The 22,534-nt window shown below is 50.4% G+C and overlaps 2 protein-coding genes across 4 annotated transcripts; both read left to right on the forward strand.

Annotated features, from left to right (window-relative positions):
• The first annotated feature begins 3,965 nt into the window (after positions 1 to 3,965).
• LOC138916037 (kallikrein-1E2-like) lies at positions 3,966 to 7,866 on the forward strand. The gene is made up of 3 exons (XM_070225617.1): positions 3,966 to 4,011; positions 5,849 to 6,008; positions 7,497 to 7,866. The coding sequence occupies exons 1-3, from the start codon at positions 3,966 to 3,968 to the stop codon at positions 7,864 to 7,866; spliced, it is 576 nt and encodes a 191-aa protein (XP_070081718.1).
• Positions 5,849 to 12,619, forward strand: LOC111775413 (kallikrein-1-like). Of its 3 annotated transcripts, XM_070224771.1 has the most exons (6): positions 5,849 to 6,008; positions 7,497 to 7,783; positions 7,930 to 8,066; positions 9,394 to 9,641; positions 9,986 to 10,122; positions 10,725 to 11,816. In XM_070224771.1, exons 3-6 carry the CDS (start codon positions 8,044 to 8,046, stop codon positions 10,878 to 10,880), a joined length of 564 nt encoding a protein of 187 aa, XP_070080872.1. In that variant the 5' UTR covers positions 5,849 to 6,008; positions 7,497 to 7,783; positions 7,930 to 8,043; the 3' UTR covers positions 10,881 to 11,816. The 3 variants fall into 3 exon arrangements, with proteins under 3 accessions (XP_070080872.1, XP_070080871.1, XP_023507037.2); XM_070224770.1 differs by lacking the exon at positions 5,849 to 6,008 and having other exon boundaries at positions 7,006 to 7,783; XM_023651269.2 differs by lacking the exons at positions 5,849 to 6,008; positions 7,497 to 7,783; positions 7,930 to 8,066 and adding an exon at positions 8,280 to 8,462 and having other exon boundaries at positions 10,725 to 12,619.
• The last annotated feature ends 9,915 nt before the right edge of the window (positions 12,620 to 22,534 follow it).

Raw genomic sequence — 22,534 nt, forward strand, 5'->3', positions numbered from 1 at the left:
GGGGACTCCAGACACCATGATCAATCACCAAATGCTAATCAATTTGTTGTGATTTGATGCCCCCACCCTGGAGAGGGTGGGGCGGACTTTCATCAACCCCCTCGCTCAACCCTCATCATTGAGATTCTCTCCAAACCTCCCCCCACCGCACCATCCCCTCAGGCTCTCTCTGTGTCCTCCCCTCTCCCTGTCCTCTATCTCCCCACTGCACCCAGCCGGGGCCCCCACCCACCTCCAACTCCAGCTGGTCTGGTGCAGCCTCAGTGCCTGTGTGTATGACAAGAACAGGGGTGGGTCTGAGATTTTCCTACCTGCAAACAATTAAGTTAGCCCGTCACGATTTATAGACACTGGCGGAACACACCATACTCCTGGGTCAGAGACAAAGGACGTATTACTCACAGCATAGCAGGAAACACGACCATCATGTTCACATCAATTCCCCTTGCCCCCCAAGTCCTGTAGGATGATCAGAGAGGCCCTGGTGGGTGCTGTGCACACAGTGATTTATGCATAAGCCACGTGGAATTCGAGCTCAGGAATCCTCAGTCTCATAAGGGAGCTGCCAGCAAACCTGTCCAACCTTGGCCCTGGAAGGAGACATTATCTTTATCATCCTGGATCAAAAACAGAACCGCTCTGGAGGGACGTAGTCTATTTACTATCCTGAACAGCAGACAATGAATCTGTTGCAAAGACATTATCTTTATTATCCAGGACAGTAAACAAATCTGTTCTGGAGAGACACGTTATTTTTACTATCCTGGACAATAAACAAACCTGCTCTGATGGAGAGACCATCTTGCACACTGCCTACTAGAGAAGCATCCGTGAGAGAGAGGTCCAGTTCAGAAAGGCTGTTAAGGGCTAAGCTTTGATGTCCAAATCTGTCCGTGACTGTGTGTGTGCATGCACACCCGTGTCTTAATTGTCTATATTCATATACACACACACGAACATCTGTGTTGTGATGCTTGAAGCTGCAACCCAAGTACATGGGAGTGAATTTAGCTGAAAGTGCTGGCTATACCAGTATCTACGTTTGGCAGTCTGGTTGTGCATGTATGACCTTGTTTGGCCACATTCGTGTCCTTGAGTTTGACTGAGATGTCCAGACTCTGAGGTCAAAACTGTGTGTCGTATGTGAGTGGCCACATCGATTTGATGTCCACGACAGGTCGGCGAGCTGGGATGACTGGTTCCAAGTGCCCACCTGTCTGAACCCACATCCACGGTTCCTATCTCAACGCCCAATCACAGGGAACTTGTTGCCTTCCCCCTTCCTCTCTGTGCCACAGGTCCTACAGAAAATGGGGTAAGGTGAGACAGGAACGTTCTGGAGAAAAGAGGCGGCAGTTGCAAAAGCTAGAGAGAGGGCAGTGATTTGCAAATAAAAATCAGAGACTTCTGCAGGAATCGGTGGAGGCATCTGTGAAGAATATGCAGGGAGGGCAGGTGCAGGGATGGGGCAAGGGCTGAAGAAAAAGCCTCTGTCCTCGGGGGTCCTCCACCACCTCTCCCGGTGGCCCAGGACAGTGACGAGCTCCTGGAGGGTGAGGAGTGTGCATCCCACCCCCAGCCACAGCAAGGGGTCCCTTCAAGTGTGGATACGGCAGTGCTTCCCTCGTCCCCCCACACGGAGTGCTGTCTGAGACCCAATGCCAGACCCGGGATGAAGGCAGGTCCACTGGGGGCATAAGTTGGGTTCAGAAAGCGTGCCTTTGGGGTGGCAGAGCTGGGGTCTGGACGGCTGGTTTTGAAGGAGTCCTGGGTTCTGAAAGAGGAAGAAGTTATAGGTCCCGGCCCCATGTGAAGAGGGCTATGGGACCCAAACTCTTAGGTTCTTGAGAGAGAACAGAGGAGACTGGTAATGTGCCCTTTCCTGATGTCCTGATGGGCAAGGACTCATCATCTCCTCTACAGCTTGTGACTAGGACTATCCAGGGCCCCTGATGAACACCATGGGGTGTGCTGGAGTTTAGGGTGCAGGCTCGGACTCCTGAGAGTTCAGAGCCCAGGGTGTCATCAGTTAAGAAGAGTGATGGAGGTTTCTTTGAGAGTTGGGAGGGGACTGGATCTGGGTTTCCCTGGGTCAGAGAGGATGCCAGGGTGGCTTGTGGATGGAGCAGAAAAAGCAGTTAAAATGGGGGTGGGTTTGGAGCAGGATTAGAGATGGGGACAGGATTGTGCTGGGGTTGGGTTAGGGACTGACAATGGTGCAGTTGGTTTGTGGTGGCACCGTTGGGGTTGGGGATGGGTTTGCTTTGCTTTCGGTTGAGACGTATGTGTGGGTTGAATTGGGAATGGGAGTCGGTTTGGTTTCCAGTGCAGAAGACACAGAGATAGGGGTTGATAGAATTGGACGCGAGGACAGGCATGAGTTTGGTTTGATTTTGAAAGGTGAAGACGTGGGGAGTTGGGCTGGGTTGGGTTAAATTGGGCGGGTTGAGTTGAGTTGGATCAGGATTGTGTGGATGGGTTTGGGCTGGTCTGAGCTAAACTGGATGGCACTGAGTTGCCTTGGATTTAGGTGTGTATGGTGTGGTTGGTTTGGGTTGGGTTAAATTGGGTTAGGTTGTGCTGTAGTTGGTTGAATTGGCTGGGCGTCTGTGGGTTGCTTTGGATTGGGTTGGTTGAGTTGGATCGAGTTTTGGTTGTGTTGTAGATGGGAACAAGATGGCAGCACTGGATCAAGGAGGTCCTCACTCAAGCTGAGGCACACCTCTCTCCACTTGGTGATTCTGGTAACTTTTGGTATGTACGTGAGGGAGTGTCAGAGATCCGGCCACTGGCTGAGCATATCCTTCTGCCCTAGTCCTTAAGGTTTTAAACTGTGCTTATCTGTGCCCACTTACATCTCACTAGCTATCTTAGGATCTTCTGTTTTCTCATGTAGGAAAGAAGGAAGATTTTACCAAGTTCTTGACACACAGCTGGGCTGACCCACGTGACCTCTTCTGGTTGTACTGAACAGCAGAGATAATCAACGTGCTGGAAGCCTAGAAAACCTAATCAGATTAACAATGGAGGCCACGGGAGGATACTTCCTGATTCTCCTCTGAGACCCCACAATGGGATTTTCAAGGCCACCTCAATCTTGAGGTACACAAACCTGGCTCTTGAGCCCTAAATATCTTATTTACAGAGTAGGGCACCTTAGACTTTGCAGGGATCATGCTCTTGTCCCGGGAGGGCACATCATCCAGAATCCTTGGGAAGCCAAGGTCCCAGATCTGGAGACTAAGGAGTGGACGTCATGTGGACCCCAGCCTTGTTTTGGAGGACATTGGATTTGGGAATGCTAGGAAACTTGCTCTGGGTGACCCCAGGACCTGTGGTTCTGGGGGTGCTATGATTATGGATCTTTAAGACCCCCAAGGGCTTGTTTTGAGAGGATCAATAGATTAGAGAACTAGATTCTTAGCCTGAGAGAGCAACCATCAGGGAGTTCTGAAAGCCAAGTCTTCTATTTCAAGGGACGCAGAAAGTGGGAGTGCTCTCCTATCGGCTCAGAGCGTAGCAAGGATCAGGGGGTCTCAGAGCCCCACTGCTGGTACGTCAGGGGACACTAAGTCTTGGGGGTAAGGCGTATGAGGCATGGTATCAGGGTCAGTGATACCCTACTATTTCTGTCCCTCCCACTGGCACTTCTCACCAATGTTGTCCTCAAGAGCAAGCCCCCAGGAGCCATACGCCCTGCCGCATCTGGCCTTAGCCCCCAAAACGCACCCAGGGTAATCTAAGACCTACAGGAAAACAAGTTCTGGCTCTCCCTCCCTTCAACAGCCTTGCACGTGGGAGGAGGTGTCCAGCTCCCAGCCAGCAGGCGCAGGCCCTTGGCCAGCATCCGGGTGCCTGCGGGGCAGGGGTGGGGCCCTGGGGGAAGGAGAGCTTTAAAAGACTCCCCAGGGAGGCTCTCCAGCTCAAGGCTCACCGCCTGCCTGCCCTTGGACACCTCTGTCACCATGTGGTTCCTGGTTCTGTGCCTCGACTTATCCCTGGGCGAGACTGGTGAGACAGAGCAGGGGATGCGGGATGGGGAGCGGGCCCTCACCTCCTCATATGTCTTTCCCTTCTCCCCCAGCACCCCAGCCTCATCCCCCAACCCACGGCCCACCCCAACACAGCCCTCCAACCCACAGTCCATCCCAAGTACCAGGCTCCCCCTGTCTCCCCAGCTCCATCCTAAAAACCTATCGCAGCCCCTGCACCTTCATCAAATTCCTCACAGTCCTCATTCCACACTAAGTCCCTGCTCCCTCCCAGGGGCTCCTAGAACCTTCTCCCTGCCCCCAGCCACTTTACCAAAGAGGCAAATTCTGGGCCATCTCTGTCTCTCTTTCAGGTCTCCCATTCTTCCAAGGTCTTCTCCCAATCCCACGGGTCCCTGGGACCCTCATCATCCCCCTCTACCACCTAGTTCTCTATGGATCAGTGATCTGGCTCCTGAGCTCATGAGTCCCACCAGGTCCCAGTGATATTTCCCATCCAGCTGTCAGCTCTCAACCTTGTCCCCCAGACCTGGACCTCTGACCTGCCAGTCCTGCTGCCAGGACACACGAATGCCTCCAGACACTCTTGCTTCTTCTCAGCCACGCTACTTGACCTGTGACTCCAAGTGGGCTCCCCACCCTGGTATGGGGGTTCTGAACATTTCCCCTCCTTCATTGAATCTTTGCTCCAGACCCCTATCCAGCACTGCCAGTCTTCTCCTCAAGTAAAATACCCAGACACCCCCAACAGCAACTTCTCTCTCACAGAAAATCCATCACTCCCTCGCTTCAGGTCTTCTCCAACACAAATCCCTTCTTTTAGCATCTCTGCTTTTCCAGGAGCCTCAAGAGCCCCAATACTTTACAAGCCCCGTTGTCCTGCCCTGAACTCCCTTGGGTACCCCAATAGGTGATTCTAGGATTCCACGTCAAGCAGGGCCTTGAGTCCACCCTACATCCACTTGGCCCCCACGTCCCTCCCTTCTCCATTCCTGCCCTTGGAGCAGACTAAATGAACCATAAATCACTCCATGACCCTCATCCCCTTTAAAAACAAAGATCCCAATCCATATCCTATCCCATTGATTATCACTCACCCCTCCCTGCTCAGCCCTGGCCCCAGCCTGACCTGAACCGTATCCCCCAGAACCCTCACCCCATTGGAAGCCATTCCTGGTTCACAGGACCCCAAACCGTCACAGGATCTCTCCCAGTCTAAGCCTTTCATTCACTCTTTGACTTAGAACCCCAAATTCTCCCAACTCTCCCAGCCCCAATCCAGGCACCGTAAATCACACCCAGATTCCCCAGCTCAGACGCTCTTCTTGGCCTCTCGGACCTGATTCCCCAAATCTGCATCCTTTTAAGGACCTGAAAGCCCAACGCTGGCCCTAAACATTCACAGCCTGAGTTCCCCTTAACCTCCCAAATCCTCTCTGCCCCCAGCATCTGGGCTGCTCTCTTGGGGCCTTTATCCCTGGTTTTCAGAATCTCTTTCTCAGAATTCACAGCTTCCTCTCCCTCAGTCCAAGACCCCAAGTCACCCCCAAAACACCCGACTCCCACACCACATGCTGCTCCAAATGCTGCCATGTTGTCTCCTACCCTGATCCCTGGGGTCGACTCTGCTCTCTGCATAAAATCTCCTCACCCAGAAACAACCACTATCCCAAAATCCCAGGGACGGTTCAGGAATTCCAGGTCCTTCCCAACACCCATTGCCCATGTTCCCAGACCCCCAGCCTGGTCCTCTGCCCCCATGTGCCCCTAACCCCACCGCACAGCTCCCTCTTCTAGCTCAGTCCCCCAGCCCCATGGCTAACCTCCACCCCCCTGACCTAGCACCCCTTTCACAGGCGCCCTGCCCCCCATCCAGTCCCGGATCATAGGAGGCTGGGAGTGTGAGAAGCATTCCAAACCCTGGCAGGTGGCTGTGTATCATCAAGGGCACTTCCAGTGTGGGGGCGTTCTGGTGCACCCCCAGTGGGTGCTCACAGCCGCTCACTGCATGAGTGAGTGAGTAGGGGCAGAAGGTCTGGGGGGGGTTGGTGGCATCTGTGCTCCCACAGGAATGGTCAGCCAGGACCATTGCCCTGGGATAACCTCAGGGGAGGCTGGGGGCTGAGGGAGAGAAGGATGGCACTGGTCCAGGGCCCAGGGAGAGAGGCGGGGCTGGGACTGGATGGCCCCAGGGAAGCCCTGCCATGGCTGCCTGGTCTCTCTGTGTCTCCCCATGTAACTGTCTCTCTGTCTTCCTGTTTCTCCCTCTGTCCTGTCTCTGTTGTGTCTCTCTCTGTGTGACTATGATTTGTCTCTATCTCCCCCTCTCATCTGTCTCCATGTCTCTGTGTCTCTCCCTGTCTCTGTCCATCTCTGGGTCTCTCAGCTGCCATCTCTGTCGCTGGGTGTCTCACCCTCCATCTCTCCGCCCCATCTCTCTCTCTCTCGGTGTCTGCCCCACTCCCTCTACCCCATCACCGCTGAGCACACTCACCCCCAGGATGGGACTGCAGGGACCCCCAGAGAAAAGGAAGGGATCATCCCAACATGGGGGGGTGGGGGAGACTTCTCACGCTGCCCAGCCCCTCTCTCCAGGACAGTTGTCCGTCCAGGGGGACACAGGGGTGGAAATTAATAAAAGAAACCTCAACTAAATTGGAGTGGCGAAGGCCTGTAGGGGGAGCTCCCACGCCCTATCACACATCGTCAGTTACACCAAAGGATGCCTGCATCTTGGACAGGAAGTAAAACCACTTTGCTACTGAAGGAAGATTTCTCTCCCCACCTGGCAACAGTCCAGCCAATGAGAAGTGATGCAGCTCAGCCAATGAGAAACGCTGCAGCTCAGCCAATGAGAAACGTTGCAGATCAGCCAATGAGAAACGCCGCAGCTCAGCCAATGAGAAATGCTGCAGCTCAGCCAATGAGACGCTGTTGCCACCCTGAACTGTTACTTTCCCCCAATGGACTTTCCTTTAGAACAGCCCCTCCCCCTCCCCCTGCCCCACCTCCCGCCCTCCCCCCTCTTCTCTCTCACTCTGTGTCCCCATCCCTGGCCTGCTCTCCTCTGTTTCTCGGTTGCTCTTTTTACTTCCTCCGTGCTTACTCACTTTCTCTATTTCTCCTTCTCCTGCCTCTTCACTCTTTGCTTCTTCCCTGTGATGAGTTCTCACTGTCTCTGTTTCTCATCCTATATCTTAACCGCTCCTTCTTTTTCTCATTCTCCTCTCTGTCTTTTTCATTCTATCATTTTAACCTCTCTTTTACTCCATTTCTCTCCAGATCTGCCTCTTTCACACTGTCACATTTCTTTCTTTCCTCCCTCACTGTCTCTATTTTTCCTCATGACTCTTTCTTCTCTCTTCATGATCTTTCTTATCTCTCTCTTTGTTTTTCTCACTGTTTCTCTTTCTCTCTTCGGGACCCTCCCCCAGGCTCCCCTGCCCCATCTCCCTTCTCCCCTCCCCTCTCCTCCTCATTCCCTCCATCCCTCTTTCTCCCCAGCCATTACCAGATCTGGCTGGGGCGTCACAATCTGTCTGAGGATGAAGACACAGCCCAGTTCCACCAGGTCAGTGACAGCTTCCTAGATCCACAATTCGACCTGAGCCTCCTGAAGAAGAAATACCTGCGCCCTTATGATGACATCAGCCACGACCTCATGCTGCTCCGCCTGGCTCAGCCCGCCCGGATAACAGACGCTGTGAAGATCCTGGACCTGCCCACCCAGGAACCCAAACTGGGAAGCACCTGCTACACCTCGGGCTGGGGCCTGATCAGCACGTTTACAAGTACGCCAGGGCCGGACACACCGCGTGGAGCCCAGACAGCGGGTCTGAGGGGGGAACCTGGGGGCCCAGACAGTGGGGTCTGAGGGAGGAGGGGACTGAAAAGCCAGGTGCGACTGGCCACAGCTCTGTCTCTCCATTGCCCATAGACAGAGGGTCAGGCACACTCCAGTGTGTGGAACTCCGACTCCAGTCTAATGAGAAGTGTGCCCGAGCCTACCCAGAGAAGATGACCGAGTTCGTGCTGTGCGCTACCCACAGGGATGATAGTGGAAGCATCTGCCTGGTGAGCCGCCCTCTCCTGCTAAGATGCTGCAGCTCTGAGGGGGTGGACCCAGACTCAGGGCCGGGGTGTGAGTGCCTAACCAGGCATTGTCTCTCCTGCTTCCCGGCTGGAGCTGCCCCCCAGTGTCTCGGCTCCCTCCCGCATATGCCTGCCCTTCCGACACCCCCATCCGGGCACCATCAGCATCTCACTCCTCCACATCATAGTTCCCCCATTCCTTCCTTCACCATGTGTTTACTGAGCATCTGCTACCTGCTTGACACTGTCCCAGCCCCTGGGAAGACAGCAGTGATCAGACGGAGAACAGCCTCCACCGTGGAGCTCTCGTTCTGGGGAGGGGAGACAGACAGACAGACACAGTGAACATGGCACAGAAGTGATGGTACTTGTCAGGAGGTGAGGGAGCTGTGGGGGTGGGAGGAGAGAGAGCAGAGCCAGGGAGGTGGCTGGTGTGATGAGGGGGGTGACCTCGTGCGGAAGGTGAGGCTGGGCAGACACCTGCGGCAGGTGAGGGTGAGCCGCGTGCTGTCTGGGGGAAGAGCAGAGGGAACAGCAGGTGCAGAGGCCCCGAGGGATGTGGGCCTGGTGTGCGTCGTTCATTCAGTGGGACACAGGGAAGGGCTGGTTTCAGCTGGCACTGGGTGGGGGCAATGGAGGAAGGTGGAAGGAGAAGGAGAAAGGGAGAAGGTGCTGGGGAGGGAGGGGACGCTGGCCTTGGGGGGGGCCGGGCCACCCAGCTGCTGGGGAACCAGCCCCACAGCCCCAGCTGCCGCTGAGCCGCCTCAGGCCTCCCCTCCTCCCCTGCCCCACCTCCCGCCCCCCTTCTCTCTCACTCTGTCTCCCCTCCCTCCGTCCTGTTTCTCAATCGCTCTTGACTTCCTCCGTGCCTACTCACTCCATTTCTCCTTCTCCTGCCTCTCCGCCTTTCCACTCCTGCTGTGACGAGTCTCACTGTCTTGTCTCCTCCTCCATCCGTGCTCTCTCTAGCTCACTGTTCCCCTGCCTTCCTCATGCCCTATCTTTTTTAAGCTCTTTTTTTCCACTCCGTTTCTCTTTGTCCCTGGATCTGCCTTTCACGCTGTCATTCTTTTTTCCTCACTGTCTCTATTTCTCCATGACTCCAATCTTTCCTTCTCTCTCTCTCTCGCCCTCTCTCTCTCTCTCTCTCTCTCTCTCTCTCTCTCTCTCTCTCTCTCTCTCTCTCTCTCTCTCTCTCGTGTTTTCTCCTTGTTCTTCTTTCCCGTTTTGGACCCTTCCCCAGGCTCCCCTGCCCCACCCCCCTCCCGCCTCCCCTCTCCTCATTCCCTCCATCCCCCTCTCTCCCCAGCTGTTACCAGATCTGGCTGGGGCGCCACAATCTGTTTGAGGATGAAGACACAGCCCAGTTCTTCCTCGTCGCTAAAAGCTTCCCACACCCTGGCTTCAATCTGAGCCTCCTGGAGAACAGCAACCGCCTCCCAGGAGACGACTACAGCCACGACCTCATGCTGCTCCAGCTGGCGCAGCCCACCCAGGAACCTGTACTGGGGAGCACCTGCTATGCCTCCGGCTGGGGCAGCATCGAAACAGATAAGTGTATGTCGGGGGCCAGACCTGCAGCCTGGAGCCCAGACCCCCGGGGGTAAGGGAGGAGTGGCTGGTGGCCCGGACTCCTAGCCTGAGGGAGGAGGGGCTGGGGGCCTGGAGTCCTGGGTCTGAGGGAGGAGGGGCTGGGGCTGGACTCCTGGGTCTGAGGGAGGAGGGGCTGGGGGCCTGGACTCCTGTGTCTGAGGGAGGAGGGGCTGGGGCTGGACTCCTGGGTCTGAGGGAGGAGGGGCTGAGACCTGCAGTCCAGGGTCTGAGGGAGGAGGGGCTGGACTCCCGGGTCTGAGGGAGGAGGGCTGAGGACACCTGCGTGTCCTTATCTCCCTGGCCCATAGTCACATACCCAGATGAACTCCGGTGTGTGGACCTCACTCTCCTGTCCAACGATGTGTGTGACAACGCCCACTCCCAGAAGGTGACAGAGTACATGCTGTGTGCTGGACACTTGGAGGGCGGCAAGGACACATGCGTGGTAAGTGAGCCTGTGCCCCCAGGGCTTCGAAGTCTTCGGGGGAGGGGACTCAGATTCCAGACTGGGTGTGAGAGCAAAGTAGGCATCTGTCCCACTTTTCCCAGTTGTAGCCCCGCCCCCATGCCTCAGCTCCCTCCCCGTGTGCCCCCTCTCTTTCCCAAACCCCCATCCAGACATCCCTGTATCTCCTTCCACATCATAGTTCACCCCTTCCTCCCTCTGACACATATTTTCTGTCAAGTCCAAGAAAGTTTCTTGGCAGAGGTGACATCTGAGATGACCCCGAGGGTGGAAAGGTCCCATACACGTATCCTGCTCCTCCTCTGCGCTGACCTGTCTGCAGGTACTGTCCTGCTGGACCCTGCCCCATGTGCAGAACCTGGACCCTGAAGTCCCATCCCCATGGGCCAGGACTCGAGGCACTGTCCTCTCTGCTGGAATCTGGCTTCCCTTCTCTGGGAGTGGACTCTGGGGATAACTGTCTCTTTCCCCATAGCTGGGGGGTCGCTGGGTGTGATCGGTGAGCCCAGGTCTGAGAGCTGGGGCCCCGCAGGCAGAACCCGGGGCTTCACGGACCTCTCTCTCTCCCCCTTGTGCTGTAGGGTGACTCAGGGGGCCCGCTGATCTGCGATGGTGTGTTTCAAGGAGTCACGTCCTGGGGCCACATCCCGTGTGGCAGGCCCAATAAGCCCGCCGTCTACACCAAACTGATACCCCATGTGCAGTGGATCCAGGACACCATAGCAGCCAATCCCTGAATGCCCCCACCCTGTCCCCTACCCCCAGTAAAATCGAATTCGCATCAAGTGGAGGTGGAGGATGCCCCGGAGTCATCCCCAGACGCTCTCCAAGGTCACCCTCCAAACTCATCCCCGTGACACCCACGAGCAGCATCCCCAACAGACACCCCCAAAGTTTAGCCACAGACATCCTCAAAATCAGCTCCACTTGCATTTCCAGTCAGCTCCTAGAAACCCCAAAATGACTTCTCCTCTCACTCACAAATCATCCCCAAGTCCCCGTAAAGTCTACTCAAAGTCATCCGCACTCACACCCTCAGAGCTGTCTCAAATCGCACCCACTTACTCCACAGTCAGCCCCGAGAGAGCGTCATAATCAACCCCACCCACAGCCCCAAGGCCACCCCACAGAAGCATCTCAACCATTTCTAGAGTCACCTCCACATGCAGCTCCAAAGTCACCCCACTCATACTTCCAAAAGATGTCCCACAGCCACTCACATTTGTACCCTCAATATCACCCCTAGACACTCTCAATAGCACCCTCAAAGTTACTCAAGACACCTTAGTCATCTCCAGACACCCTACTTCTGCTAAAGTCTCTGCCACTCCCACCCTAAGGTCCCCTGGTCACCCCATTCACACCCCCAGAAGTTCCCTGGGTAGTGTAGTGGCACCCCCATTCACACCCCAGAGCCCCCCACATTCTCTGAATCACCCCCGTCGTCACCCAGAGTGCACACACACACGTATACACAAGGAAAACCTCCAATCAAATACTCTAATGCCAACGTACCTAAAAGATGCAATCACACTCCGTTTACAACGGATATTTATCCAATTTACGTTTCAGTATGTCAAGAGCTTCAGCCCCTCCTGAGAATTACCTCTCCTCCTTTTAGCCTCTTCCTATTGAGTCTGCTTTTCAACAGTGCAAGACTGTTTGAGCCAAATGAGCTAAGACTCCCTCTGCTTCGTTTCTGGCAAACTGCACGTCTCTAACACCTAACCAGAAAGCGGGAGGTTAGTAATAGAGACAGAATGACCATAGCGCTCTCGGGGTCAATCACACTGTCTTGATTAAGGGCTTCTCAAGACACACCCTGCCCTCTGGGACCACAGAGGTACTCATGTGACTCCGGCTGAGCCAATCACAGTGCCTCATGCCCCAGCCATGGTGATTGGCCCAAAGATGGTCACATGACCAAAGCCCACCAATCAGGCTCTGCCCTGGGACTTATTTCTGACTAAAGCTGTCAGGGATGAGCTCTCGCTCCTCCAATCAAGAAGATAAGGAGCCTGCAACTGCCTCAGCCTTGGATTCAGTTTCATAAGGGACAGGAGATCCGAGAGAGCAAAACTAAGAAGGGAAGGCAGACCAGAGAAAGAGAGAAAGAGAGCTGAGATGACACTCAAGTTCCTGGCTCTTGTCGTCCCACAGACCGGGCCACTCTGTGCTTTGGTCAGCAGTCCATATTTGCAGCTTACCTTCCCAACATGCATTTCACCCTCCCGCCCATTCCCTACTCGGCCCCACTTACAAGCTAATCAATCAGTTCATTGCAATGCTCTAGCCACCAGGCTTGGTTTGGGGTACCCGTGTGACCCAGCCACACAGGACTTTGCAGAAAATTTTCATGCTCTTTTTCCTGCCCGACTTGAGGCCCAAGGTTAGGAGTTCTGCCGGTCGTTGTCTGCTCTCAGATCCATTCCCTGTCCTTCCCTAGTCTGTATCACAAGAACTACATTTCCCAGCCTCCTTTGCTTCCTGGCTTATCACTACGTTAGGCTACTGGGAAGCACTGGGAGAAGACTGCCTCTGGGAGGAGGGGACAAGCCAGGGTATTTATCTCCCTCTCTCTGCTTTGGTGGGTGTCTTCAGGAGTAGCTGTATTTCTTCGGTGAATGTAGCCACCTCTAAGCAAATCCCACCATGAGTCAGTGCCTTCCAGATGGCTCCAGCTTCTGGGTTCTGGTCATACCACATCCTCCCTTTCTCCTTCTGGCCTAGGGACTAGCAGCTTGCTGAGTTTCTAACCCCTGCCTTGCCTCATCATTCCCTGCTTGGCTTCTCAGCTCTTCTGTGACCCATGAAACCAGTTCCCTCAATTTTTACTCAATATAATATTTAACTCAATATAATATTACACTATATATACAATATACACTATATATACAACATGATACAATAGCAACCCAAATTAATGACGGAAAGATGGGACACTTAGTGAATGGCGCTGGGGAACCTGGCTCACTGTTTGGAGAAAAATACACCTTGATTCCTACCTAACACCACACTTGATGATGGACTCCAGATGCATTGAAGAGCAACATGGGAAACATACACTTGTAAAATTAATAGAAGATAACCAGAAAGAATATCATTGAATCTCTGTGATAGCCCCAGTAGCCTAGTGGTTAGGTTCGGTGCCCTCTGCTTCAGCAGCCTGAGTTCGGTTCCCAGGCATGGACCTACACCACTCATCTGTTAGTGACCATGCTGTGACAGCAGCTCTCATACAAAAAAAAGAGGAAGATTGGCAACAGATGTTAGCTCAGGGCAAATCTTCCTCAGAAAAAAAAAAAAAAAAAAGCACAGATCATAGAACAAACATTAATTAGTTTGATTATGTCAAAATTAAGGGTTTGAGTTTAATAGAGGGTAAAAGGGACCATTAATAGGCATTTAAAAGGGACTATTAATAGGAGAAGTTATTTGTGATACCAAAATGGACAAGGGACCCATGCCTATAATAGGCAAGAAGCACCTGTGAATTGATAAGAAAAAAGATGGACACCTTTGTGAGAAAATGGATAAAGGCTGTGAAGAGGCAATTTGCAGAAGCAGAACTTGAAAAAGCTAGCATGCATGTGAGGGGATGTTCAAACTCATTAGTTATCAGAGAAATGAAAAATTGAAACAATAATGAGATGCCACTTTACAGCGGCTAGGCTAGAGAATATTAGAAGGATGGAGAGGGTGGAGTGTTGTCAGAGATGGACGGGCGTCAGAATGCGGCTACTCTGGGAAGTGTGCTGCCTCCGATTCTGAGGAAGAATCTGGCACTGTTTCATCAAATTAAGTATACACACATCCCATGCCTCAGGAATCTCTCTCCTGGCTATACACCCCAAAGACATTCTTACACACCCACAAGGGGGCACACACAAGGACGTGCCTTGCAGTGTTCTTTGCGGTGGCTGGGAGCTGGCAGCCATCGCCTGTCCATCCCCAGGGGGGTTGTTGGGTAAATGTGTGGCTGCTCTCCATGGAGCTCCTGCAAAGGAGGTTGACGCAATGAGGCAGACGGATGAACACATCCAGCATAGACGGATCTTAAGAACACAGTGCTGTTTGAAAGGCGACTTACAATAGAATGAGATGGATAACGCAACGCCAATTATGTAAATTAAAATTACGCGCACCTAAGAACCACACTACACGTTTTGTAAGACTGAGGAAGGGTGGGAAGGAGGAAGGGAGGAAAGGGAGGGTGTGAAAATTACAGATGATTCATAATTATGTCTCCAGCTATAAAGCGTTGTGCTGGGAGGTCTTCCAGTCTGGAAGAACTCGGTGGGATGCATTTTTTTTTTCTCCCCCAAGGGACATTGTTACTCATTTTCTGGTGATTAGAGCTGCCTAGAAAAAGAACATTGAAAACAGAGCAAATAAGATCCGGTTAAAAACGCACTTAGGGAGATCTCGGACAGTGATAACTGATGTTGAATCAGCACTTCCCATGTGCCAGACTTTTTTTTTTTTTTATTATAACGTTTTATTTTGAAGTAGTTCAAGAGTCACAAGAAGGCAATCCTGTCACATACTACAACACGGATGAACCCTGAGGACATTGTGCGAAGTGAAATAAGCCAGTCACAAAAAGACAGTACAGTTTCATTCCACTTATATGAGGTATTCACAATAATCAAATTCACGGAGACAGAGCAGAATGGTGGTGTCCAGCAGCTGGAGGAAGCGGGAATGGAGAGTTCACGTGTAACGAGTACGGAGTTTCAGTTTTGCAAGAAAAAAAGTTCTGGCGATCTGTTGCATAACGATGCACGTGTACTTCCAGCCGAACGGTAGGCTTAAAAATGGAAAGGCGGTAGATTTTACGTTATGTGTTTTTTTTTTTTTTTTACCACAATTAAAAACAAAACATTAAAAAAGACTCCTATGACACTTAAGTTGGTCACAAAGTTTGAACCCCATCATTTAGTCAGTTTCATAAGTTGTGAAACACTGACTAAGTGTGAAAATTAGTGAGCACTCTCCTAATTGTTATCGATGGAGGGAAATGACAGAGCCCTGAAGCTTCTCTGGATGATTTCTTAAGGTACATTGTTTTAAAAGCTATAAAACCTCAACACAAACTCCTAATTTGTGAAGATGAACAATTTCACTCTTTTTTGCCTACTGCCCCGAAGGAGTGTTTTCAGAGAGTGATTTCTCAACAATTTTTCTTGAGATCCGAGTCCTAATATAAAGCTTTGTTGGGTGCTATATTCCATTGCCCTTGAAACACCCCCATGAGGTTATACTGTTATTCCTGCCATTTCACAGACGTCTAATACGTGGTAAACCTGAGATTAGGACTCAGAAACTTTTTTGGAAGGCTGCGTGCCCAGCGCTCTGCTGTCCTGCCTCTTTATAACACACACACGAAAATGTCGACATTGGTTTTCTGTGGATGGTGAGATCCCAGGGCGCCTTTATTTCCTTCATTCATATACCTCAGTGTTTCTCATAGGAACTGAATAGCTGATGAGCGAATGTTTTCTTACAGAAGAATTCCAGGATAATGCAGGAGACTGATGTGGTTATAAAATCAGGGTTTTGCAACCCCTAATGAAATCCTGGATCTTGGCAATGGTCATCATTGGCTGGTAAGGCTGGCAGGAGGAAAAGCAGATGGGAATTTTGTTTCTAAAGATTGGCTCTGAGCTAATATCTGTTGCCAATCTTTTTTTCCCCTTCTTCTTCTCCCCAAAGCCCCCCAGTACATAGTTGTATATTCTAGTTGTGGGTCCATCTAGTTGTGGCATGTGGGACGCCGCCTCACTGTGGCCTGACGGGCGGTGCCATGTCCACACCCAGGATCCGAACCGGCAAAACCCTGGGCCGCTGAAGCAGAGTGTGCGAACTTAACCACTCGGCCACACAGCGGCCCTGGATGGGAAGTGGACAATAGATGGGTCACGATGACAATGCTGGGATCGTAACATCACAAAGAGAGACAGTCCAACAGCCTGCGTCTCTTGATTTGATGTGACAGTTGGGACACAGCACCAGCTTTGAAATATTTTGTCCCCAGCTGGAACCTGAACCAGATCATGCCTCTTACTCTAACCACCGGAGGATGGAGGAATGTGTTACATAAACCCACAAGGAGGCAATCAGGAGAATCCACGATGTGGAAAGGTCCAGGATGAACAACCTGTATTCTTCAACAATAAATATATTATGAGAAAAAAAAAAGAGAGAGAGAGAATGAACCAGTAGACCAAGCACTCTTCAACAGAAATATAATGCAAGTCACAAACGTAATTTTAAATATTTTAGTAGCCTCATTTTAAAAATTTATTTTTTAATTAATTGAAAAGTTTTGGACAGCTTAAACAGATGGGTGTTTATTTCTTCTTGATTTCAGATAGTCCAGAGGTGGGCAGTCCACGGCTGGTATCGCCTCATCAGGAACTCAGGCATCTGCTACCTTTTTGTTCCATCGTTTTTTAGATACCTTCCATCCTCAGGGTCATTTCTTGGCCCAAAATGGCTGCAAGAGCTCTGGACATCACATCCAAGTTCTAAGTAGTACAGAGAGGAGAAAGAAAGGAAAGATCTAAAGGGCTACTCCCCAGCTAAGTCAGCTGCCTTTAAGTAGCCTCCCTGGAGGTCCCACATAATACTTCCTCTTCCATGTAGTTGGCCAAACTCATTTACAAGGCAGGAACTCAGGAACAGACAAATGGAAGAGATGCCTAGGGCAAGGTATGGGGGACCGGAGGGGCACAGAGCTTACGTGCTCTCTCTGGGTACACCACCCTTCCAGTACCTCGGTGCATTCACCAACCCAGAATCTCCTCCAGTAGCCACATTTTAAGAAATAAAAAGAAACAGGGGCCGGCCCCGTGGCCGAGTGGTTAAGTTTGCGCGCTCTGCTGCAGGCAGCCCAGTGTTTCGCCGGTTTGAGTCCTGGGCGCAACATGGCACTGCTCGTCTAGCCACACTGAGGTGGCGTCCCACGTGCCACAACTAGAAGGACCCACAACTAAGAGTATACAACTGTGTACCGGGGGGCTTTGGGTAGAAAAAGGAAAAAAAAAATCTTAAAAAAAAAAAGTGTTTCTATAACCAAGAACATATTTTTAACAAAAAAGAAAAAGAAATAAAAAGAAACAGATGAAATTAATTTTTATGATATATTTTATTTAACCTGATACATACAGATTATAGTCATTTCAACATGTCATCAATATAAAAATATTGAGATCATTGACATTTTTCTCTTGCTAAGTCTTTGAAATCTGGCGTAGGCTTTGTAGGTACAGCACATCTTGCGTCAGAGCAGCCACACTTCAAGCCCTCCGTAGCCATATATGAGGGATGGCCACCATTTTGGGCGGCATTGCTATAGAATAAAAGAGATGAGATAGACATTGCAACCAAATGCAGTGTATGGATCTTGTTTGGATCCTGATTCAAATAATCTAAAAAAATTATCAGAATAAATTTTCTTTTTTTTACAGGGCAATCAGGAAAATTTGACCACTGACTGGATACTTGGTGATATGAAGGAGTTCTTGTTAATTTTTTCATATGGTAATGGTATAGTAGTTATGTTTTTTTAAGTGTTTATGTTCTTTAAAGAGAAACAGTTCTTCAAAGTGTTTTCTGAAGAAATAAAATGCGGTTGAGATTGGCTTCAAAATAATCCACGTGTATGTATTGGGGGGTGGTGTGCATAAATGGAACAACATTGATCATGTACTGATAATTTTTGAAGCTGGTGAAGGGCACATAAAGATTTACTACATTATTCTCTCTGCTGGGGTATATGTTTAAACCCTTCCACCCTAAAGTTTATTTATTTATTTATTTTTTGGTGAGGAAGATTGGCCCTGAGCTAACATCTGTGCCCGTCTTCCTCTATTTTGTATGTGGGATGCCGCCACAGCAGGGCTTGATGAATGGTGTGTAGGTCTGCACCCGGGATACGAGCCCATGAACCCCAGGCCGGCGAAGCAGAGCACACGAACTATGCCACCGGCCAGCCCCTCTAAAGTTTATTTTTAATGGGAAACACAGATGGGTGTTGGAGATAGAGTCAGGTCCTCATGCCCATTTCACTTGGTGAAGTCCAGACCCAGGCTTCAAATTCCCTCCATCTTATGTCTCATACCTTTTGTCTGTACGTTACCCTTACTGGCTCTCTTTGACCATTGGTTGGACGTGGTTCATATTTTGGGGGCAATGCCACCAGCTCCCAATGCCATCTCTTGGCCATCCAATGATGCCCCTCCTTCCTGACTTTGGCTGTGCTCAGGAGTGCATGTTGTGTGAGTTTGTGACAATGAGATGACTCAGGATGGGGGCAGGATACTCTGGAAAGACCGTATGATTAGAAGATGGGGACTTTGGGCCTGGGGAGGAAAGGGGGCTGGAGACCGGGTTCAATCATACGGCCAATGATTCAATCAATCATCGTTCTATAATTAAACCACAATAAAAACTCTAGACTCTGAAGCTCTGGTGGGCTTCCTGGTTGGTAACACAATGGTGTGCTGGGTGGGTGACAAATCCGGAGGACACAGAAGTATTTGGGACCCTCCTAGACCTTGCTCTGTGCATCTTTCCATTTGGCAGGTCCTGATTTGTATTCTTTATGATAAAACTGTAATTGTAAACATAGTACCTTCCTGAGTTCTGGGAGTTGGTCTAATAAAGTACTGAACCTGAAGGGGAAGTGGGGACCCCCCCCCCAAATTCACAGCCAGTTAGTCAATCAATCCGTAACATAATCTCACTAAAAACTCTGGACACTGAAGTTTGAATGAGCGTCTCTGGTTGGCAACACCCTTTGAGAACTGTCAGTCTGATGCCTGGAGGATAACAGGTCTCTAAGGATGACAAGATCTTTACATTTAGAAACATCCCTGACTTCGCTCTATGCATCACTTCTAATTTGTATCCTTTTGTTATAAGAAAACTGTAACTGTCACTATAGTGCTTTTTTGAGTCCTGTGATCCTGATTTACTAAACCCGAGGGGGTCCATAGGGTCTTCCAATTTGTAGCTAGCTGGTCTCAAGTGGGGGTGGCCCTGTGGACCCCCAAACTCGTGGCTGGCATCTGAAACGAGGGCAGTCTTGTGAGGAGCTGTGTCTTCACATTCTGTAGATTGGCACACTCATTGCTGTGAGAAACCCACGTAAACACAAAGATACAAATGAGCCACATAGGGTGGTGACCTGTGGGAAAGCTCACAAGACCAGGAGGAGGGTGAAGAGGATCTTGGGTGCCCCAAAAACCTCAATGATCAAGAATACACACTATTTTAATGCAGTATTTTAAAAATTAAAAATTAACGTGACTATCCGTGATGAACAGAATACCAAAATTCAAACTACAGACAGCATCCAGCAGGACCGGGATTAGGGTGAGGCACATACATCATGGAAGGGCAGGGTCGGATCCCCATATAGGTTTGTTTGCATTAATTTTGAATTTTTAAAAATACTGCCCCAAAATATTGTTTGTCTTGATTACTGGGGTTTTTGGCTTCCCTTAAATTTTTCTCCTGAGGCAAATACCTCATTTGCCTCACCCTAGTCTCAGCCCAGGGTAGGAGGGGAATAGGAAAAGGGAATGGGGAAAAAAGGACCTCAAAATTATGTAATAAAACAAGACCAAGGCCTTACAATGATGTGCCAGCAAACGTGGCATATGATAAATGCAACCCCTTTCACCTCTGGTCTAAAGTAAAACTAAAAAATAAACCATATTTGATACAGAATATTGAGTTTGCTCTACAACCTAATAGAATTCAACCCACTTATCTATGGACCCACTTGATTGGCTCAACAAATATCTATGGCCAGGAAAAGTTCATTAGGTTTTTTTTTCCCCCTGAGGAAGATTAGCCCTGAGCTAACATCTGCGCCAAATCAAATATTTCGTATGTGGGTTGCCACCACAGCTTGTCTGACAAGTGGGGTAGGTCCTTGACCAGGATCCGAACCAGTCAACCTGGGCCACTGAAGCAGAGCATGCGAACTTAACCACTACACCACCAGGCTGGTCCCTTTATTAGTATTTTTTACCTTTACAATTTTTTTTTCTTTTGCAAGTGAAACAAAAAGAGTAACTATAGATGATTCATCTTTTTAAAAGAAATACGCAAAATCTTTATGTTTTGAGTTTCCTCAGGGCTCCTCCCACTCAGTGAGGCATGGAGCAGAGGAGTGGTACCCAATGAGGCCGAGAAAGTGGGATGCTAACAGGGGCCAGGCCATGCCAGCCCCTGAAGACTCTGGTGACAGATTTGGGCTTTATCCTAAAAGTCGTGGAAAGCCATCAACAGTTTTTAAGCAGAAAACCGACTTCACCCAAGCCCACCCCGATCCACATGAACAGAATTCCAGCCTGGCCATCTAGAGCACCTCAGAATCCTACTGCCACCCGAAGGGACACAATTCTCGATTTCCACACAAAATGCTCTCCCAGGCAGGCTTATTGATGGTGGGTTTGCCAAAAAGGATCGACTTCAAAGTGAGGACTCCAGCCTTGACCTTCCAGCATCCTGGCTCTGGAAAGATCCTCCTGTCTCCTACCCCTCTTCACGAGGAGGTTCCCCACCTGCAGGCCACGCAGCTCAATCCTCTCTCCTCTTCGCCATCAGTCCTCTCTTCCTCCGCCCCATGGACTCCCCACTCTTCTCACTGTTGAGGCAGCGATCCACTTCTTCCATCCCCATCACCAAAGTCCCAAAGGCTGATCTGCAGAACAAAAGACGCCTCCTTCCCCGTAGGCAGTTCTCAGACTCCTGTTTGTCGTGTAAGGAACAGACGAGGGCAGAGCAGGGCGAGAGCAGATGCAGAGACCCGTGCGGGGGATGCGGGGGTGGGGGCGGGGGCATTTACGACCATCCAGTGTGCCTGCATGTGCGGCGCATGGCGCATCCCGGAGGCTCGCAGTCACCTCGGGGCCTCCCTCCCGCGCTGCTTCCGCTCTGTGATGCGTTACCTCCCCGGAGAGGCCTCTCTTGGCCGGTGGATGGCAAGTAAAACCCCTCCCAAGTACTCTCTGTCCTCTTATCCCGATTTATTCACCTTCATAGCATTTAACGCCCCCGTGGAAATGTGAAACACGTACTTCACTTGTTTATTGTCTTTCTCCTTTTCTACGCAAAACAGACTTTCTCTGACTTGTTCAGTGCTGCAGTCTGCGAACCTACAACAGTGCCCGCCACAGAGTTGGTGCTCAACAAGTGTTTGAATGAATGAATGAATATCCAGGGAGGAGAAGACAGCTCGTTCTGAGGTGGTGGCAATTAAGATGGAGAAGAACTCAACTACTGCAACTCACCCAGACACATATCTGATTTCCCCCCAATATTCGTATGGATATTTTCTAATATATTGTAAAATTAAAAGAAATTTACAGCTAACACCCATATACCCACTACCTGAATTCCACTATTCACATTTTATTATACTTGCTTTATCACATGTCTGTTGACCTTCCATCCATCTACCTGTCCATCCATCAGTCCAACCATCCATCCATCTGTCCAACCATCTGTCCATCCATCCATCCATCTGTCCAACCATTTGTCCAACCATCTGTCCAATCATCCATCCATCCATCCATCATCCGTCCATCCATCCATCATCCATCCATCCGCCCAACCATCCATCCATGCATCCATCTGTCCAACCATCTGTCCAATCATTCATCCATCCATCATGCATTCATCCATCCATCTCTCCATCCGTCCATCCGTCTGTCTGTCCAACCATCTATCCATCCACTCATCCATGCAACTGTCCAACCATCCATCCATCCATCCGTCCAACCATCCATCCATCTGTCTGTCCGTCTGTCCAACCACCCATCCATCCATCCATCTATCCAACCATCTGTCCATCCATCCATCCATCCATCCATCCGTCCATCCATCCATTTGTCCAACCATCCATCTGTCCCACTATCTGTCCATCCATCCATCCATCCATCCAACCATCTGTCCACCCATCCGTCCATCTGTTCAACCATCTGTCCAACCATCCATCTGCCCAACCATCTGTCCACCCATCCACCCATCCAGCTGTCCAATCATTGATCCATCCATCTGTCCAACCATCTATCCATCCATCCATCCATCATCCATCCATCTGTCCAGCCATCCGTCCATTTGTCCAAGGATCTGTTCACCCATTCATCCATCCATCCATCTGTTCAACCATCTGTCCATCTATCCATCCATCCATCTACCCATCTATCCATCCACCCATCCATCCATCCATCCACCCATCTATCTTATTTTTGATGCATTTCATAGTAAGTCATAGACATCAGTACACTTCTTCCTAAAGTCTCAAACATATATGTCATTTCCTATAATTCGAACTTTGTTTCTTTTTTAAGGTAAAATTCATATACAATGA

The sequence above is a fragment of the Equus caballus genome, chromosome 10 (assembly GCF_041296265.1).
Source record: "Equus caballus isolate H_3958 breed thoroughbred chromosome 10, TB-T2T, whole genome shotgun sequence".
In the NCBI taxonomy this organism is placed as follows: Eukaryota; Metazoa; Chordata; class Mammalia; order Perissodactyla; family Equidae; genus Equus; species Equus caballus.

Bases quoted from the DNA above. Each gene is read 5' to 3' on its own strand.
- LOC138916037 (XM_070225617.1), top strand. From the start codon at position 3,966: ATGTGGTTCCTGGTTCTGTGCCTCGACTTATCCCTGGGCGAGACTG. The intron at 4,012-5,848 runs GTGAGACAGAGC...CCCCTTTCACAG, and splicing joins CTTATCCCTGGGCGAGACTG to GCGCCCTGCCCCCCATCCAG. The intron at 6,009-7,496 runs GTGAGTAGGGGC...CTTTCTCCCCAG, and splicing joins GCCGCTCACTGCATGAGTGA to CCATTACCAGATCTGGCTGG.
- LOC111775413 (XM_070224771.1), top strand. From the start codon at position 8,044: ATGATAGTGGAAGCATCTGCCTG. The intron at 9,642-9,985 runs GTATGTCGGGGG...CCTGGCCCATAG, and splicing joins CAGCATCGAAACAGATAAGT to TCACATACCCAGATGAACTC. The intron at 10,123-10,724 runs GTAAGTGAGCCT...CTTGTGCTGTAG, and splicing joins GCGGCAAGGACACATGCGTG to GGTGACTCAGGGGGCCCGCT.